We start from the raw sequence: 16,092 nt of genomic DNA on the forward strand, positions 1-16,092 counted from the left end.
TGGACATTCACAGCAGGACCTTGAAATATCCTGTGCCTGCACCTTGCAGAGTGCCACAGCCTGAGTTCAGCTACAGCAGGAAACTGAGACAGAAGAGTTGCTGCCATACTCCTGAAGGATTACAGAATATTTTTAATCAGGGGTTTAATAAGCTTGAAGCAAAGTTGCTTTTGCTCAGCTCACACGGCTGCAAAGATAAAACCTTGCACAAAGAAACAGGCACAAGCTGCTTGACAGAACTTGCAGAGGTAAAAATTGTGGAGTTGCCTCTTAAAAGAATGCTCTCCTTTGTTGTCTTTGAAGAAATAGACTACAAACTTAGGTTTGGCTATCTCACAGTTTTACAACATCACAGGGCTTCACCTCTCCAGCTCCTGTTTGGTTTTGGCCAGATACCCATAGGATCAGGGATGAGCAATGCTGAAGGGTTGGAGCATGAGGAAAACACCTAAATCTGGCTTTGAGGATTGAGAAAAACACTTAAACCTGGCTTTGAGGCATGAGAAAAACACTTAAATCTGGCTTTGTGGACTAATGTTCATTATGTACTTAAGACAGACATCAACAGGTGGGAAACATCCTGAGATGGGACAGTCAAAATCAATTCCCACACCTCATTCCACAAACCCAGCTGGTCACCAAGAGCTGGACCAGAGCCACACCACACTGGACCACAGCTCCCAACAGCCTCAGCCACACCCCAACACCCTCAGCCACACCCCAACATCCATCAGCCACACCCCAACACCTTCAGCCACACCCCAACACCCTCAGCCACCCCCCAACATCCATCAGCCAAAACCCAACACCCTCAGCCACACCCCAACACTCTCAGACACACCCCAACACCCTCAGACACACCCCAACACCTTCAGCCACACCCCAACATCCATCAGCCACACCCCAACACCTTCAGCCACACCCCAACACCTTCAGCCACACCCCAACATCCATCAGCCACACCCCAACACCCTCAGCCACACCCCAACACCTTCAACCACACCCCAACACCCTCAGCCACACCCCAACACCCTCAGACACACCCCAACACCCTCAGACACACCCCAAAACCCTCAGACACACCCCAACACCCTCAGACACACCCCAACACCCTCAGACACACCCCAGCATCCATCAGCCACACCCCAACACCCTCAGCCAAAACCCAACACCCTCAGCCACACCCCAACACCCTCAGACACACCCCAACACCCTCAGACACACCCCAACATCCATCAGACACACCCCAACACCCTCAGCCACACCCCAACACCCTCAGCCACACCCCAACATCCATCAGCCACACCCCAACACCCTCAGCCACACCCCAACATCCATCAGCCACACCCCAACATCCATCAGCCACACCCCAACACCCATAGCCACACCCCAACACCCATAGCCACACCCCAACACCCTCAGCCACACCCCAACATCCATCAGACACACCCCAACACCCTCAGCCACACCCCAACACCCTCAGACACACCCCAACATCCTCAGCCACACCCCAACACCCTCAGACACACCCCAACATCCACCAGCCACACCGCAACACCCTCAGCCACACCCCAACATCCATCAGCCACACCCCAACACCCTCAGCCACACCCCAACATCCATCAGCCACACCCCAACACCCTCAGCCACACCCCAACACCCTCAGCCACACCCCAACACCCTCAGCCACACCCCAACACCCTCAGCCACACCCCAACATCCATCAGCCACACCCCAACATCCATCAGCCACACCCCAACATCCATCAGCCACACCCCAACACCCTCAGCCACACCCCAACACCCTCAGACACACCCCAACACCCTCAGACACACCCCAACATCCATCAGCCACACCCCAACACCCTCAGACACACCCCAACACCTTCAACCACACCCCAACACCCTCAGACACACCCCAACATCCATCAGCCACACCCCAACACCCTCAGCCACACCCCAACATCCATCAGACACACCCCAACATCCATCAGCCACACCCCAACACCCTCAGCCACACCCCAACACCCTCAGCCACACCCCAACATCCATCAGACACACCCCAACACCCTCAGCCACACCCCAACACCCTCAGACACACCCCAACATCCTCAGCCACACCCCAACACCCTCAGCCACACCCCAACACCCTCAGCCACACCCCAACACCCTCAGCCACACCCCAACATCCATCAGCCACACCCCAACACCCTCAGCCACACCCCAACATCCATCAGCCACACCCCAACACCCTCAGCCACACCCCAACACCCTCAGACACACCCCAACACCCTCAGCCACACCCCAACATCCATCAGCCACACCCCAACACCCTCAGCCACACCCCAACACCCTCAGACACACCCCAACACCCTCAGACACACCCCAACACCCTCAGACACACCCCAACATCCATCAGCCACACCCCAACACCCTCAGCCACACCCCAACACCTTCAGCCACACCCCAACACCCTCAGACACACCCCACTCTCAGACACACCCCAACATACATCAGCCACACCCCAACACCCTCAGCCACACCCCAACATCCATCAGCCACACCCCAACACCCTCAGCCACACCCCACAGGTGACAATACAGGGATGGTTCATCTCCAGATTACACAAATCTGTTGAATAACAGTTAGAATCAATATTATCTCCCCCTCAAAAAAAAAAAAAAAAAAAAAAAAAACAACAAGGAAATGGGAAAAGGAATCCCAAGGAACGGGTCAGCACAATAAAATTTAAAATTGTGAATAACTATTAATTTTTTCTACTCCGAAGCCAGTGCTTCTCCCTCCCCCACTACTTAGCTCAACCCCTATTGTCTGCAAAGCGTTTAGCTGGAAGTGGGTCATGTCTCCTGGCATTACTAAATCTTCCCAAATTTCCCTGATTAGTCAAACCCAATATCCTCCCTGACATCTGAATGACTGAGGTGGTGTGTAATGCCATTTTTCCCCTGAGTGAGCCACATCAAAGAGGGTTATAAGCCCAGAGATGGCATGCCAGATAAAAGAGTCGCCAACAGATTGAGCCCAAAATATTACTGAGCAAAATTAAATCTGTTTTGTTGGAAGGTTTCTCCTCTGGAAACATTCAGCTGTTAGAATTGAATGGAGAGACAAGAAACTGCCTTCAGTTTCTGGGAGGATGAAACCTCACTATTTGTGAGCTGAGAGGTTCCTCAGTTAAAACACTTGTGCACAATGAAGATTTTTCTATCAGCCACAAGATCCAGCCTGCTGTTCACACAGGGACTCCAAAAAACATCCTGCTGGGAGTTAATGACAGCCTAAATGTACATTTAATTTCTATAGTTATTTATTTAGTTTTATATAAATATATTTTGTGTTATTTATTTTTATTTATTTATATAAGCTTATTTTTATGTAATAATCATATGCAATATGCTATATGATATTTATATTTGTATTTATATGTATATTTATATTTATATTTAAGTTATATATTAATATAACTATTTTTATATGCTATTTATATTGGGTAATACCTCTCAAATGACTTGAAAATTACAGCAGAATTCTATCAGACTGGAGGGGAAAAAAAATTTAAAAACTAAAAAAAACCAAAAAAAAAAAAAAAAAAAAAAAAAAAAAAAAAACCAAGAAACAAACCAAAAATCCACCCCCCAAAAAAAAATTTAAAAAAATAACCCAACCAAAAAAAACAAAAAAAAAAAAAACAAAAAAAAACCAAAAAAAAACCACACAAAACAATCCCAAAAAAACGGAAAAAAATATATAAAAATAATATATAAAAAGAGAAAAAAAAAAATTAAAAAAAAAAAACAAGAAAGCAGTAAACCTGCTATCCTACCCCAGGAAAAGAAACTGCCATTTAATAACTGGGATGTACCAGCAAGAAATTGCTCAGGCATGAGTTATATCCACAGGGTTCAGAAATCTCGGAGCCTGGGGGGATCCTCAGCTCCAGTGCTGCTCTGGGGCTGAGCTCTCTCCTGTTTCCTCCAGCTGGAGCTCTTGAATTCGTGTCAGGTGGAGGATTAGGTGAGATCAGGGCAAAGTTTCACCAGAACCAGCAGAGTTTGCATTCTGGATTTACCTCACGTGGCCTCCCAGTGCTGGAACTTTGCACCAGAGCAAAGGCTGGCAGGAGACAGCGCCTTGTTCAGTCAAAAAAAAAAAATAAAAGTAATAAATTCAGCACCTTTTTCAGTCAAAAAATATAAAATAATAAATTTAGCGCCTTTTTTCAGTAAAAAAAAAAATAAAAGGAATAAATTCAGTGCCTTTTTCAGTCAAAAAAAAAAAATAAATTCAGCGCCTTTTTCAGTAAAAAAAAAAGTAATAAATTCAGCACCTTTTTCAGTCAAAAAAACAAGTCATAAATTCAGCACCTTTTTCAGTCAAAAAAACAAGTCATAAATTCAGTGCCTTTTTCAGTCAAAAAAAAAAAAAAAAAAATTCAGTGCCTTTTTCAGTAAAAAAAAAAAGTAATAAATTCAGCACCTTTTTCAGTAAAAAAAAATAGAAGTCATAAATTCAGCGCCTTTTTCAGTCAAAAAAATATAAAATAATACATTCAGCACCTTTTTCAGTAAAAAAAAATGAATAATAAATTCAGCACCTTTTTTAGTCCAAAAAAAAAAAAAAAGTAATTAATTTTTTTTTTTTTTTAAAAGAAGGAGAAGGAGAGAGCCTACAGACCTTTTGTCATTGACAAATAGAATATTGTGTCTGAGAAATGGCTTTTTATCCAGAGATAAAAACTGTGGTGCAGAAATCCACATTAAAAAGGAAAAAAGAGGGGCCCCAGGGAGGTTCTGTGTGGGCAGGAACACTGTTTCAAACGCCTGGTGGTGGATGTGGGATGCAAACCTCAATTTTGGGGAGGAAAAGCCTGCCTGCAGCAGGATTTTGGGGACTCACCCAGCAGAAATAAAGGGGAATCCAGGCAGGTTTTGGCGCTGAGGATGGTTCAGACCCAGCCTGATGGGCAAGGTCAGGCTGCTCAAAGTGCTTTTTGTGACCACCTGGCAGCGTGGGGACAGTGCCCAGGCTGTCCCCAAAACCCAGGGGTGTGAGCACAGCCTCCCCTCCCCTGCAAACAGCCAGGGCAGAGCGCAGGGAGACGAGGATCAGCTGTGACAGCCTCGACCCCGGGTTTGTTTTGGCATGGCAGGAGCACACGAGGCTTCAAAGCAGCTCTGAGCAGCCTGGGCTGGGCAGCTGCACCTGCCCCGGGGCTGAATTCCAGCTCTGCAGCCAGAGCATCAGCCCTCAAACCCCAGCACAGCCTTGATCTTCCTCCCTCCCCCACGGTGGTTTTTGGTTGAGGGGTTTTATTCAGCAGCTCTGCCTCCATCCCCCGTGACAGGGCAGGGAAAAGTCTCCTATCTCTGCTGGCTGGGGCAGGATCCAAATAAAAACAAAGCTTTTGGGGAAGCAGGAGGAGAGGGAAAACGAGCAGAAGGGAGGGGGAGCAGCAGATTTGCAGCCTGGTGCTTGCAGGGTTTGCAGGAGCAAGGAGAGAGGGGCTGATATGTGGCCAGGGCTGTGATTTACCTGAAGCAGGAGAGCCAAGGGCAGGTCTGTCACCCTGGAAGCTCTGGGGAGAAAAGCCCAGCTCAGAGGAGCAGGGGAGGCTCTGCAGACACCCCCGAGGGCAGATCCACAGCAGCCCAGGGGAGATGCTCAACCTCACTGCCCTCCTTCCTCCAGAGCTTTCTCATGGTGCTCCAGCTAAACCCTGGTTGGTGCCATTATTTACAAGGTGTTCACAGCCTAACCCAGCAGAGAATTTATTTCTTCCAAGGCCAGGCAAGGCAGGAAAGCAAAGGAACAGCACAAGGACCCTAGCCAAGCTCTTTATCTTTGATTTCTTTCATTATTTTATTTCTTAGCACTGAACGTGGTGGTGAAAGAGGCATCACAAAGCAGCAAACACGCACCCCACAGCTGTGGGAAGAGCCACAGCAGAATTCCCACCACAGGGAATTCCCAGCCACCAGGACTGTGTGATTCTGCAGCAGAACCTTCCCCTCCCACCTGTCTCCAAAACAGGACACCTGGTGCTCTCAGATGTGGCACCAAGACCTCAGCAGCCCAGTGCTGCCATGTGAAAGCCACTGCAGCCCCCCAAGCCCACCCCACCAGCAGGCTGGGTGTCCCTGAATGAGCCCCACACCATGCCCAGGGCACCCTCTGTGCAAAGAGCAGCAACACCCACAGCAGCCAGCTTCCCAGAGCTCTCAGAAATTAAGCAGCATAAATCCACAAGGAGTTACTCAGCTTAATTAGACTGAAAATTACACCTTCTGTCACCTCAGCATCTTGGCATCCTTGTGCTTACACCAGCCATGCTCGCCTGGGGTGCAGCACCAAGGACCTCACAAGGCACAGGGATCAGATATTTTTATTCCTGTTTTGTTTTAAAGCCCTTTTCAATGCTCTTTTGCTGATACACACGTCAGCAGCCCCAGGTGCTTGCCCACACCCAACCTGATTTGGCAGCTGGAGGTTTGCCTGTGACACCTGAAACCATCCCTGTGTTCCAGAAGGAACCGGACATTCCCATGATTTTTAAAAACCCATCTTTAAAACACGCCAAGTGTCCTTTTTCCTCCCTTTGAAGAGCCACATCCCTGAGGTGCAACATGCTATTGTGATAAGTAGAGGCTGTGATTCACCCACAGCACAGGCTGCTCCCAGCAGCAGCACCTGCAAGTGGTGGTTTGCACATCCTGCCAGCACCTGGCACCTCCAGCAGGGAGCCTGGGCAGGGGGAGGGTTTGCATCAGCTGGGGGTGAGTGAGGAGAGGAGCCTCCAAAAGGGAAACCCATCCCTTGGTGGGCTGCCTGTGCTCCTGCAGGGTGGGAGCTGGTTGTGGCCTCAAAGGGCTGCTCAGCCCCAAATGTGGGAAGGATGTTCTCCAGGATCAGCTGAGCTGGTGAATGGAGATTTGTGGGTGAGAGCCAAGAGAAATATCCAAAAGTCAGAATGGAGGCAGGTTTCCCAGAGCAGCTGTGGCTGCCCCTGGATCCCTGGCAGTGTCCAAGGCCAGGCTGGCAGGGCTTGGAGCAGCCTGGGCTGGTGTCCCTGATCCCTGGAATCCCCTCTGACCCAAACCATTCTGGGATTCTATGACACAGCACACACCTCCCTGGATCCAGGGAAGCACCAAACACCTGGAGCACCCTGAGAATGCAAAGCCACCCCAGTGTGGGAGCACAAAGAGAGGGCTGAATGTTAAGGGGGACATGAACAGGGTATCCCACAACCTGCCCTGCACCAAACAGAGCTGGGGAGGGCAGCCAGAGGGGTTACACAGCACTGCTGCTGATCTGCTGGGACTGCCAGAGCAGAAACACCACTGCCTTCCTGGGGACAAACACAGGGGACTGAAACCAGCACCACAGAAAACTGCTAAGGGAGAGGAAAGATAATAATGAGACCTAAAATGGAAAAATCAGGTGGGGGCTTGGTTAAAAAAGGCAAAGGATGGTGGCACAGCAGGTCAGGGGCAAGCAGTGCTGGAGGAGCTGCACCATCCCATCCCATCCCATCCCATCCCATCCCATCCCATCCATCAGCATTTGCAGTTAAGGGCTCACACTGCTCACTCTGAGGGTTTATAAACCAGTTCTGTTTGCAGCTCTTGTGTTCCCATTGTCCATACTGACATGTGTTTAACTCATTCCCGTGATTCCCAGGTTTCAATCAGCTGGAGGAGACTTCAGACACAGAGAAACCAAGGACAAAAGGAGAGTACAGCTGGAGGAAGAGTCACATTTCCAGGCTGCAGGCTCTCCCCTGTAGGGATGCTCTTCTCCAAACCCTCTGGATACCACAGGAAAGGCAAAGAGCAGAAATACCAAACCCTCAAAAGCTTCATTAGTACAACTGATGAGTTTACCACGATCCAGACAACACATTAAAGAGTGTTCAGGTGAGGAAAGCCACGTGCAGCCCATCACCCACCAAGCCTGGTCCTCCCCAGCTCTGCCAACATCTTTGGACAGGTCCCTGCTCATACCTGAAGGCTCAGGCTAAGCCAAAACCCAACCCAACCCCACAAGACGTGTCTTAGAGCAGCCACAAGTGCACAAGGAAAACTGCTTTACAACCAGCTCAGGACACAGAAAGCTCACAGGGAGCCTTTTTCAGTTCTGGTAAGCAGCAAATCCTTCCCTAAAGTGTTTTGCAAACCTTTCAAGCTGCCACAGCTTGAGGTTTAGCTGCAGTACCAGCAGTCATTTTCCTGACCTGGATTGCAGTTCCCTCTGATGTTTCTTTAACCACACCAAACGCCTCTGTGTGCAGGAAGGGTCAAAGTTCAGGCAGCAGCACCACACAAAAACACCAGCTCAGAGTTTCACCTGCATTACCTCATATTTATTACACCCATGGCTAATGAGGAAGGGCCAAAGTCCACCTTCATGTTCAAGTGAGGAATCCTGTGGATTCCCTGGACAGCTATCACAGCAAGGGTACATTCCTCCTGGTTTGGACAGTTAATTGTGTGGAAATCAAAAGTCCAACATGTCTAGAACTGAAAACTGAGAAGTTTGAACACGCACGTGTAAAAATACAGCCACAAATATACACAGCCTTTTTTCTTGGTCACCAGCAGAGATGCATGAGTTCACATTCAGGGTCATTATTTTCTGTGCCTGGTAATTGGCAGCAAGAAAGAACAACAAAGCAAAAATCCTCCCCTGTAAATACATTCCTCAACAGCAGCCAGGCGGCCTAACAAATAACCTCAGATAAACTCCCTCCTCAGGGCAGGAAAGGGCAGGAAGGATTCATCCCCCAATCCCATAAGAACCAGCACAGCACCATCCCAGACCTGCTGCTGCTCCTGTCCTTCACCCTGCAGCTGACCCAGCAAACCACTGCAGCCTGGGCTTGCCTGCACTGGGATTTCCACCCTTCACACCCCTGGAGCAGAATCAGGGCAGGGATTCTCAGAAATAGATTTTTTTAAGGGAGCTGGGTGATTAATGCCAGCCAGTAAGAGGGCATACAGCTAATGAACCCTGCAGGATCCATTCCTGTCCTGAGCTCCCTGCCCCTTGGCTCTTGCCTGACCCAAGCACAGGGGCTGTTAAATGCACAAGTGAGATGAAAAATGGCACAAACAGGGAAGGAAATGGGGTTTTGCAGCAGAAAGCCCCTGGAGCAGCGTGGTGGGACAGGGCCAGGAGAGCACAGGGTGAGCTCCAGCACACCCTGCTCAGCAAGGCAGGGAAATGCCACAATCTCTCACCTCCCTGGACCCACTCAGGGCCAGACCTGAAGGATGTCCAAGCCCCAGGCTTGGCTGTGCCTTTCTGTCCCCGTGCCACCGTGGGGGCCCCGAGTGGCTGCAGCGCTGGCCATGCCCCTGGCACAGCCCCAAGCTGCAGAGAGCTGGCTGGAGCAACCAGAGTTTACATCTCAATGATTTTCCTCTCTGACACTGCAGCTCATAATGAGGCAGGATCAGGAGGAGCCCAGGGATGCTGATGGACCCAGCTCCTTCAGCCCCATCCTTAAATAAAAACCCCAGCGTGGCCTCCAAGCTGTCCCTGCCCTTCCTGGTGTGACCCAAACTTGTTCTCATCATCTAAAACAAAGAAGAAAGAAAGACAAAACCCTTCAGCTATAACCTGCTTTTCCACAGAGGAGCTGCAATGGCAGCAGCAGGAGTTCAGGAGCTCTGCATCATCCTGTGGATGTCCTGGGATTGAACCCCAAACATTCCCTGTCCCCAACACTTATCTCCACAAATTTGTCCTACACAATCCACAGAAAATCTTCTTTCTCCTCCCCAGCTGCTCCTCAGCCCCAAACCAGCACACAGGCACACGCTAAGGATGAATCCTCCCCCAGCCTTGCAGGATAAATTATTTTCAGGAGGTTTTATGCCAGAAGGTTTATGCCAATTCATTGACTCAATCAGAGTGTGATCACACTGGCAGCATTCATGCACTTTTGAAAAGTTTCTCCCCAGGGTCAGAAACCAGCAATTCATTCCAGCTATTTCATTTAATACAACTTTAAGTGAAAACCAGAGAGTTTTCTATACCCAACACCAGCCATTAGGAGAGGATTTTTTAAATGCATCAATTTCCATAGTCAGTAAGAAAATACTTGGCAAACAGCAGCCACTTCACACAATGAGAGGGAAAGAAAATAATATTAAAAATAAACACCCTGGTTTCTTATTTACCCAGAGCTTGAAAACCTCCTGAAGAGCATATCTTGAGCTGCACAACAGCCCAGGAGCAGAAAGACACAGCTTATTCCCCAGCCTGGCACAAGCACTATTCTGCATGAGGTGCAGAGGCTATACTTACAAAGACAATTAACATATTTTAAGAAGCACCTTAAAGAGAGCAGAACATCAGAAGCCAGAGCAATTACAGTTGTTTTTGTCCTACCAAGAGCTTCACCTTACAACACAACAGAGGTCAGCCATACAAACAACTCTAATTTCTGGTTCAGTGATGCAAATCAACCCCACTGCTGGTGATGGCACCTTCTGAGGGGGGATGTCCTCATCCTCATCCATCCCTCCCAGCCCAGGCACAGAGCATCCCAATATCCCAGGGCAGGATCATGCTGGCACTCAGATTCATGGGCTCCTGAGCTGCTGCAGGTGAAGAGGATTTGGCAAATTCCCCCCCAGCAGCAGCCCACACGCTGGGGCAGTGCTGCAGCTTCTTGGGCAGTCACAGATCAGGCAAAATTCTGCTGGGTCTCCACCTGGAGCAGGTTTTTGCAGGCTGGAATGCTTGACACCACTACCTGCCCCATTCCTCTTGCACAGGCTTGTGCCAGCAGCTCCAGGACCAGCTCCACAACCTCTACCACAGAGCCCCTTTTCTGCTGGGACACGCACTAAACCCCTGTTTGATTTTTGCCACAAAATAAAATCCGCAGCCAGACAATCCCAGAGTCCCCAGGAGAGAGAAGAGAGAATGTTCTCCCCATAACTGAGTCCTGCATGCCTGAAGGTTGAGGCAGTTTTGGAGCTACTCTCATGCTCATAGTTAGGCAGACTTACTAATTATCCTGCTTAATGGGAGCTATTAAACACCAGTCAGCCCTGATCTTGAAGGGGCAAGGTGAGGTATCCCATGGAGAAGCCTCCAGCAGAAGCTCACAGCTGCTGGTGTCCCCTGGATGGGCTCCTCTCCTGCCTAAGTGCTCCCCAGGCCAATCTAACACACCAAATTCATCAGCATGGTGATGAATTTGTACACCAAGAAAATTCCTGCATGTCCCCACAAGGTCCCAGAAAACCAGATGGAAGTTAAGGGCATTCCACACAACACACACCAGCTCCCATTGCAGTTCAGCAGGAAGGGGACCTGAGAATTCCCACCTGGATGCTCAAAAGTGGCTCCTCAGCAGTTTCTCTCTTCCTGGTTCCAGCAGGAGGAGGAATGACTCAGAGGAAGGTGCAATTGTGGCTGTGCTAATGCAACAGCACACGTGGGATCAATAGGCTCTCAGCAGGACAGCTGTATTGACTCTGGATCATCTGCCTCCCCCTCCTCTGCTCCCCCCAAAAACAGCCCAGAGATCAGGAGGCTTCTCCTTTGCACCTGCAGCTGATGTGCAGGACCTTCCTCAGCACCAGCATCTTCCTCAGCACCCGAGACCAACACATCCCCTTCACCCCAGGGACCACCAGCACCCCCAGGCTCAGCACCTCGAGGCTCTGGGGTTTGTTGTGGGTTTTAAGCCTTCTTTGATCTTTTTCTTGCACTCTCAAAGTCACAGGAAATATTTTTCCAGCTGCTTCAAAGGCCAGAGCTGGCACAGAGGCCCCATGCAGCAGACAGCCCAGCAGGACAGTCCTAAATTTCACCATGACTCAGCTGCACAGATGACCCATGTGGGCTCCACCACCCAAAAAACCAGCTGAACCCCTCAAATCTTCCTGCAAAACTGGCAGGCAACAGCAGAAGGACCAGTGCTGAAACACCTGCTCTCATCAAGAAACTCTGTTGTTGTTAAAAATAAATCTAAAGTTAACAACACGCACAGGTTGCCACCAAATTCCCACCACTTCCTCATCAGAAAATCCCTATAGAGCAACAGGATCCCAAGCAAAGCCCCAGGAGCTGCTTACACCTGTTCAACAGATCAGCAGGAATATAAACCACAGCAGCAGTAAAAAGATAACACAGCATAAAAAAAAGATAACCTGCTCATCAAGTTAAGAATCAATTAACCAGGTTGATTTAATCAGCCCATCAAAAGGGAGAGCACAGCACTGGGAGCCAGCCTCCCTCCTCCCCAGGGATGCTTGCCATCCATCCATGCACTCATCCTGAGAGATGCTGTGGTCGGCACGTTTTACTCCTGCCCCTCTCCGGATTTTCCAAACTCCAAACTTTGCTTTTAAAGTGTTCCCGAGAAGGATGGAGGTCATCCTGCTCCCAGACAGCCCGGCTCAGCCCTGCGGGGCTCTGCAATCCCCACAGGTTCAGAGGAGGAGCCGCCGGATCCACCATTCATCCTGCATCCCTTTGATAGCAGCAGCCAGAGAAAAAGAAACGCGGCAACCCCCGACATTACATAAAAAAAAAAAAAAAAGATGTTGGCAAAACGAGTTACAGAAGCAGAAATCTGCAGCAAAGTTAAGCCCGGGGGACAGAAAGTGATTCCTGGTGCCAATCTGGCAGCACCTCCGCGAGCTGACCACGGCCACAGGAAGAATCCAAACCACTGAAATTCTCATTATGACAACAGATGATGCTGACTGACACTCTCGCACGCAGTAAAACCTTTTCTGCAGCCCAGCACTCCTCCTGCCCCGCGTTACTGATGGCTTTGACCGACAACATCGCCCGGGTCGCGGCTGCCTGCAGCACACCCGGAGCTGCGGGGCACAGCGAGAGGGCTCCCCAAAACGGAGAGGGGCTCCCCAAAACGGAGAGGGGCTCCCCCACACACACACACCGGAGAGGGGCTCCCCAAACCGGAGAGGGGCTCCCCACAAGCCCGGAGAGGGGCTCCCCACAAGCCCGGAGAGGGGCTCCCCACAAGCCCGGAGAGGGGCTCCCCACAAGCCCGGAGAGGGGCTCCCCACAAGCCCGGAGAGGGCTCCAGGCGGATCTCGCTCTGCCTGCCAGCAGCCCTTTCATCGGGACAGGTCAATCGGCAAAGATCTCTCCGGACACAAGCTTCTCCCTAGGAAGAGGAGCGGAAAGCCCCGAACCGTATGGGAAGCATCAACAGCCTGGGCTGGCCGAGGGTTGGGAATACCCAAATATCCCACAGTCACAAAATAACAACAACAAAAAAATTAAACCAGAGTGGAAATCGTGATATTCTAATCCAAACCTCGGGCTTTGCTTAAATAAGAGCACCTGAGCCTCCAATTGCAATCACGATCACTTTTTAAGAGCAAACCTCCCCTCCGGGAAGCGCCGGGCCCCAGCCAGGCCACCAGCCATGCCACCTTCCCCGGTTGCCATGAGGAAGAGGGTGCGTCCCATCGCACCCCTGCCAAGGGATCACATCCAGGAGTTGTGGAACAAAAGGGACTCTGGGAACCGGACACCTCGGACGCGTTTCGGTGAGTTGCGGCGCTCGCTCTGTGATTCTGTGATTCACCTTCCTCCCCTTCCACCCCCGAGGTTTAGGAATACAGGAGGGAAGAAATATTCCAGGGGGGATCTGGGGAGGCTGAGAGTGTTTTGGCAGCGCAGGTGACGGAGCGCACGGAGGGCGAGGCCACGGGCGAAGTTCATCCTCCGGCGCGGAGAACGCGGGGGGATGAAACACCAGGGGACCGGGAAAGGACCGGGAGGGGACAGGAAGGGACCGGGAAAGGATCGGGACCCTCGGGGGGACGCCGGGGATGCCCCTTCCTCATCCCGCGCACCTGCGGCGCCGGGGCAGGTGCGGGAAAGTTGCGGGGCCCCTCCAGGACCCCGGACTGGGGGCAGCAGCCCCCCTAGAAGGCCAGACGGACACGGCAAGGCACCCGCGGAGCCCCCCGCGCCCCCTCCCCGCTCACCTTGGTGTAGAGCTGCGTGGCGGACATGGCCGGGGCGGGCGGCGCTAGGCGAGGGGCATGGGGGCGGCGGGCGGCCGGACTGACCGCTGCACGGACACTCGGACACTCCGACCGACACTCCGACCTTTACACCGGGCACGGGAAGCGAAGGGAGCGGCAGCGGCAGCAGGAGGAGGAGGAGGAGAGGAAGGAGGAGGAGGAGGAGGAGGAGGCAGCGCCGCTCCGCCTCCGCCGCGCCCCGCTCAGGTATGGGGAGGCTCGGCTCCCTTCGCTTCCCTTCCGCTCGGCTGGTATTATTTCTAAAATAAAGAAGCTCTTTTTGATTTTGTTTTTCTTCCCAGGCGCTTCCCCCGCAGTCCTCAGCGCCCCCCCCCCCCCCGGCTGGGTCCCCCCGGCAGCGCAGGTTGGTGCTGCGTTTGGGATTTTCTTTTTGCCTTTTATCCATCTTCCTTTCTCACAGAAAAAGAGTAATTAAGCCCCAAGCAGGTGCCCCTTGGTGGTTTTCGGGTCTTCCGTGCCCCCACCAGTCTCTGGAGATCACCCACATTTTGGGGAGTGAGGGACGGCATGACTGGGGTGTCCTTTGCCAGGATTCACCCGTTCCCCGGGATAAGAACATTGCCCTCGTGAACCCGCTGGAAATCCACTCAATGAATGTGACAGGAGTAGGTTTTTCTCTATATTCTACCTCCAGGTGAGTTTGGGGTCCCACCAGCACCGCTGCTCCTGGGCGCTGCTTGTGTGTCACTCCTACACCGGTGGCAGGAATTGCAACTTCCACGGCAACAGCCAAAAACTGATCCCAGCCTGTCAATCTGTGGCCATGCTGCTTCCCTCCATCCCACGGGAGCACCCTGTTCTGCAATTCATGCTTATACGGCACTTTTAGAGCCCGAGAAGGAGAATGAAATGCAAAGTGTTCCTAATTAACCACTACTGCTATTCTTTATCAACCAAGGTATTTTGCATATTAACTGAGCAGGCAGAAACCGTGCTCAGCGGATCCTGTTCTCTGTCAGCTGTTTACTCTGTCTCTGGGATCCCTCCTCCCGTGGTTTCAGGCTCTCCCACTCACAGGGAACCCAGCCTGTCCTCAAAGTGATCACTGGTGGCATCTCACACTCTGCTTCTTGTCCCCTGCGGGGTAAAACTCTCCCCTCTGTCATATTTTCCCTCTTCCACCCCAGAGCCTGGCAGGGAGCAATGCTGATTTGGTGAAAGGACAGCCAGCATTGCAGATACCTCTCTTTTTCAGCTCTGATATCCTCAATGAATAAAAATAATTTTTAAAAAAATGCAGGTGGCTCTGAGGGGGAGTCTGGGAAGAAGGAAAGAAGGGGAGAAAAAAACTGCACCATGTCTAGAAATTATCCTGGGAGAATTTGACAGTGTAATCCCTGCAAAGCCTCCAAGAGAGCTTTGTCAGGCAAACAAAACTTGCTCCTCTCATTTCATTAAATCAACTGCAGAAGCAAAATGTGGAGCACTGGTGCAATTAGAAGCAAAGCTTTCAGTGGAGCTGGGGTAGCAGTGACAGCCAGAGGCAAAGCACAACCATTCCCGTGAAATACAGCTGGTGTCACATGTGATTCTGCATTAATCTAAAACTTTAATTAAACTCAGAATCTAAAAACCCAAAAATACATACAGAATCCTGAAGTATATCCTAACTGCTGAGTTGCTGGAAATTGTCTCTGCCAGGAGACAAAAGCTTCTTTCCATTTGGGAATCAAAACTGGTGTCAATCAAATCTTACAAGCACGGGCTCTTAAATAAGAGTTTATGGTATCCCTTCTTGCATTCGTGGAAGGCACTGTAAGGTAAAAATCAACTAAATACGGGGGGGATTTCCCCTTTAAGCACAGCCAGTGGATTATTTACAAGTACAGGATGGGTAGGAGTTCTCTCTAAGGTCCTGGCCTTGTCCCTGCATTGTAATGACACATGGAGAGCCCAGGAACAGATGGATGGATGGACAGGTGATGGCAGAGGCCAGTGAGGAGCATCAATTCTGACAGCTCTAAATGTCATCAGAACAGAGCTGGCTGTTGTTAAGTACAACCCCACATCCTGAATTTTTG

At 50.7% G+C, this 16,092-nt stretch overlaps 1 protein-coding gene across 2 annotated transcripts in view; it reads right to left on the minus strand.

Moving 5' to 3' along the window:
- MYO5B (myosin VB) overlaps positions 1–14,171 on the minus strand; it is a 154,939-nt gene extending 140,768 nt beyond the window's left edge. For both annotated transcript variants that reach the window (XM_079330329.1, XM_079330328.1), the window contains exon 1: positions 14,012–14,171. In XM_079330329.1, the coding sequence (XP_079186455.1) occupies positions 14,012–14,038 (27 nt within the window). In that variant the 5' untranslated portion in view covers positions 14,039–14,171. The remainder of the gene's footprint in view (positions 1–14,011) is intronic.
- Positions 14,172–16,092: the final 1,921 nt, after the last annotated feature.

Source organism: Erithacus rubecula (genome assembly GCF_903797595.1).
Source record: "Erithacus rubecula genome assembly, chromosome: Z".
Classification (NCBI taxonomy): Eukaryota; Metazoa; Chordata; class Aves; order Passeriformes; family Muscicapidae; genus Erithacus; species Erithacus rubecula.